Source organism: Atractosteus spatula, chromosome 8, assembly GCF_055471065.1.
Source record: "Atractosteus spatula isolate fAtrSpa1 chromosome 8, fAtrSpa1.hap1, whole genome shotgun sequence".
Taxonomy (NCBI): Eukaryota; Metazoa; Chordata; class Actinopteri; order Semionotiformes; family Lepisosteidae; genus Atractosteus; species Atractosteus spatula.
The window spans coordinates 2,717,505-2,722,153 of NC_142713.1; the positions used below are offsets into that span (position 1 = coordinate 2,717,505).

At 53.5% G+C, this 4,649-nt stretch overlaps 1 protein-coding gene across 1 annotated transcript in view; it reads right to left on the reverse strand.

The window, feature by feature from the left end:
• Window positions 1-407: 407 nt before the first annotated feature.
• The window catches only part of zbtb45 (zinc finger and BTB domain containing 45), an 8,604-nt gene continuing 4,362 nt past the window's right edge, over window positions 408-4,649 (reverse strand). Inside the window, exons 4-5 of the mRNA XM_088922721.1 lie at window positions 3,527-3,800; window positions 408-1,665 (exon numbers count right to left, since the gene is read on the reverse strand). Of these exons, the coding sequence (XP_088778847.1) occupies window positions 1,283-1,665; window positions 3,527-3,800 (657 nt within the window). The 3' untranslated portion in view covers window positions 408-1,282. The remainder of the gene's footprint in view (window positions 1,666-3,526; window positions 3,801-4,649) is intronic.

The following is a 4,649-nucleotide window of genomic DNA, read 5'->3' on the forward strand; positions in this document are numbered from 1 at the left end:
GATTTGTTTTTCAAATTATATGTATCATTTGTGAAATTAGCCCCAAGCCTAATACAAACTGGGCCAGCTGTGCTCCTGGTCTAACAAGACTGGACCTGACCCACTGGACCAGCTGTCCTCCTGGTGTAACAAGACCAGACCTGAACCACCGGACCAGCTGTCCTCCTGGTGTAACGAGACCGGACCTGACCCACTGGACCAGCTGTCCTCCTGGTGTAACGAGACTGGACCTGAACCACCGGACCGGCTGTCTTCCTGGTGTGACGAGACTGGACCAGAACCAGCTGGCCCACAGCTGTGTTCTGAATATTCCCCCCCCCCCATTGTAATTTCAAGGTGACGTTTCAGACTGGACTGTGAGGAAGTACAGGAGAGTGGACATCAGGACAGACGCAGAGCTGGGGGGGGGGGTGCGGACAGCGCCTGCTTTATTCAGTTTGATGACGGAAATGGTCACAGACATGAGGGCAGAGACAGTCTGCATGTGGACGGCAGTTCAGTTCATGGGGAGAGGACACCAGGGCCCGGTCCTGCCCAGAGGAATGGTCAGAGAGTGGGACAGGCCCAGCACAGTGACCGGGGTCAGTCAAGAGGGGTTACAGAGAGAGGAGGGAATGGGGGGGTACCGTGACCCCCACTCGTGGAGAGGACAGAAGACAGCGGACACAGGCCAGGATCTTCTCTGCCTGCAGCAGGAGTCTTGTTGTTGTTGTTGTTGTTAAATTCACCCTGTCCTCTCCCCTCCCCGTCTCTGGTGCTGGAGAGGAAGAAGCAGCAGTTTCACTTCCTGTACAGTGTGAGAACAGCGCAGGTGTTTGGAGCTCGCTGTTGAAAGGATCTCTCTCTCTCTCCCCTCTCCTTCCTCTCGCGCTCTCCTCCTTCTGACTCTCCACTGTCGTTTCCTCTCTCACCCCCCTCCTCTCTCTTCCCCTAACTCGTCTTGCCTCCCTGTCTCACTCTCTCCTGTCTCTCTCTCCTCCTCTCCTCTCTCCCGTCTCTCTCTCTCTCTCCCCTGTCCCCTCTCTCTCTCTTGTCTCGCTCTCTCCCCCTCGTCCCGTCTCTCTCTCTCTCCACTGTCTCTCTCTCTCCCCTTTGTCCCGTCTCTCTCTCCTGTCTCTCCCCCCCCGTCTCTCCCCCCTGTCTCTCTCCCCTTTCTCTCTCCCCTATCTCTCTCTCTCCCCTCTCTCCCCTCCCGTCGCTCTCTCCCCCGTCTCTCTCTCCCCTGTCTCCCCCCTGTCTCTCTCCCCTGACTCTCTCCTGTCTCTCTCTCTCCCCTGTCTCTCTACACCCGGCCCCCCTCTGTGCTGTCGCTCTGCACCCCGCCCATGTTACTCGCTCCGAGGCCGCCGAGCGCGCCGGGGGCGGGGCCGGGGGCGGGACCGGGGCCGGGGGCGGGGCCGGGCTGCGCGGGCTGCGTGTGCGTGGCGGCGTGCCTCTCCAGCAGCGTGCGGTGGGTGAAGCTGCGGTGGCACACGGCGCAGGAGAAGCTGCGCTCGGCGCGGTGCGTGCGCATGTGCACGTTCAGGGAGCTCTTCTGCGTGAAGCGCTTGGCGCAGACACTGCACTGGAAGGCCCGGACCCCCGTGTGCACCACCATGTGCTTGAGCAGGTAGTCACGCAGGGAGAAGGACCTCCAGCAGATACTGCACTGGTGAGGCTTCTGACCTGAGAGAGAGGAACACAGTACTGTAACACTGAGAGAGAGAGGTCAATACACACACACTGACTGGACACTCCAGTACATTAACACTGCACTGAGAGAGAGAGGGGTTCATACAGACACACTGACTGGACACTCCAGCACATCAACACTGCACTGAGAGAGAGAGGGGTTAATACAGACACACTGACTGGACACTCCAGTACATTAACACTGCACTGAGAGAGAGAGGGGTTAATACACACACACTGACTGGACACTCCAGTACATTAACACTGCACTGAGAGAGAGAGGGGTTCATACAGACACACTGACTGGACACTCCAGTACATTGACACTGCACTGAGAGAGAGAGGGGTTAATACAGACACACTGACTGGACACTCCAGTACATTAACACTGCACTGAGAGAGAGAGGGGTTAATACAGACACAGTGACTGGACACTCCAGTACATGAACACTGCACTGAGAGAGAGAGGGGTTAATACAGACACACTGACTGGACACTCCAGTACATGAACACTGCACTGAGAGAGAGAGAGGGGTTAATACAGACACACTGACTGGACACTCCAGTACATTAACACTGCACTGAGAGAGAGAGGGGTTAATACAGACACACTGACTGGACACTCCAGTACATTAACACTGCACTGAGAGAGAGAGGGGTTAATACAGACACACTGACTGGACACTCCAGTACATTAACACTGCACTGAGAGAGAGAGGGGTTAATACACACACACTGACTGGACACTCCAGTACATTAACACTGCACTGAGAGAGAGAGAGGGGTTAATACAGACACACTGACTGGACACTCCAGTACATTAACACTGCACTGAGAGAGAGAGGGGTTAATACACACACACTGACTGGACACTCCAGTACATTAACACTGCACTGAGAGAGAGAGGGGTTAATACACACACACTGACTGGACACTCCAGTACATTAACACTGCACTGAGAGAGAGAGAGGGGTTAATACACACACACTGACTGGACACTCCAGTACATTAACACTGCACTGAGAGAGAGAAAGGGGTTAATACAGACACACTGACTGCACACTCCAGTACATCAACACTGCACTGAGAGAGAGAGGGGTTAATACAGACACGCTGACTGGACACTCCAGTACATTAACACTGCACTGAGAGAGAGAGAGGGGTTAATACAGACACACTGACTGGACACTCCAGTACATTAACACTGCACTGAGAGAGAGAGAGGGGTTAATACACACACACTGACTGGACACTCCAGTACATTAACACTGCACTGAGAGAGAGAGGGGTTCATACACACACACTGACTGGACACTCCAGTACATTAACACTGCACTGAGAGAGAGAGGGGTTCATACACACACACTGACTGGACACTCCAGTACATTAACACTGCACTGAGAGAGAGGGGTTAATACAGACACACTGACTGGACACTCCAGTACATTAACACTGCACTGAGAGAGAGAGGGGTTAATACACACACACTGACTGGACACTCCAGTACATTAACACTGCACTGAGAGAGAGAGGGGTTAATACACACACACTGACTGGACACTCCAGTACATTAACACTGCACTGAGAGAGAGAGAGGGGTTAATAGAGACACACTGACTGGACACTCCAGTACATTAACACTGCACTGAGAGAGAGAGGGGTTAATACAGACACACTGACTGGACACTCCAGTACATTAACACTGCACTGAGAGAGAGGGGGGTTAATACAGACACACTGACTGGACACTGCAGTACATTAACACTGCGCTGAGAGAGGGGGACAAAGAGGCTGGTAACCGCTGCAGTGGACAGTCCTGTGAAGCAGACAGAGGGGGTGGCCGGAGTGTCTGTACCAGAGTGGATGAACATGTGTTTGCTGTAGTTCTTCCGGGAGCGCAGGCTCTTCCCGCAGTGGGTGCAGTCGAAGGACGTCTCCGAGCTCTGGGAGGAAGAGGCGGGGCCCGAGGAGGAAGTAGCTGGCATGTGGTGGGCGGGGGTCGTTGGGGCCGTGGGCGGGGTCGGTTGCCCTGGCTCCACCCCCGCCTGGGAAGTGTCAATCACCATGGGCCCGCCCACAAAATAGGCTTGCGTGGACTGCGATTGGCTCACAGGGTACTGGAACAAGACCTATTAATGAACAGAGACCGTAAAGCAGCCGTAAGAAAAAAAAACAGATCAAGGCAGTGACATAACAATGTCCCACATCTAGCTGCGCACCCACCCCTGGAATAAAACATCCACTGTAGCAATAAATTTACTGTGCAATGTGCATAAAATAAAAAAAAAATACAAAAGGCAGTTTCACGCCATTTAATAGTCGCATAATAAACCAGTTTTTTTAAAAAAAAAACTTGCACTTGTAATGCTGTGGTCAGTGATGCAGAGGCAAGCCAACTTCCAATCAGCGTGTTCAGTCACGAGACTGTCTGACCCACCGGCACGGAATTAAACAGCATCCACCTTGCTTTCAGGTGTGTACCTAACAATACGGCTTCAACTGTATCGTGTGCAGAAGGGCGTTTTCCCAAAACACAGGAAGGGCCGAGCAAATAATACTGCATCGCTGAACCTGTAACAAGTGTTATTTTCTCTAAGTGTAGCACGTATCCATCGGGTTTAGGGGTGTCAGAGCGGTGCAGGGGTCAGCATTGCTGCCTCACAGCACTGGGGCCCTGGTGTGTGTGTGTGTGTGTCCTGTGATGGACTGGCCCTGGTGTGAGTGTGTGTCTGTGTGTGTGTGTCCTGTGATGGACTGGCCCTGGTGTGAGTGTGTGTGTCTGTGTGTATCCTGTGATGGACTGGCCCTGGTGTGAGTGTGTGTGTCTGTGTGTGTCCTGTGATGGACTGGCCCTGGTGTGAGTGTGTGTGTCTGTGTGTGTCCTGTGATGGACTGGCCCTGGTGTGAGTGTGTGTGTCTGTGTGTATCCTGTGATGGACTGGCCCTGGTGTGAGTGTGTCTGTCTGTGTGTGTCCTGT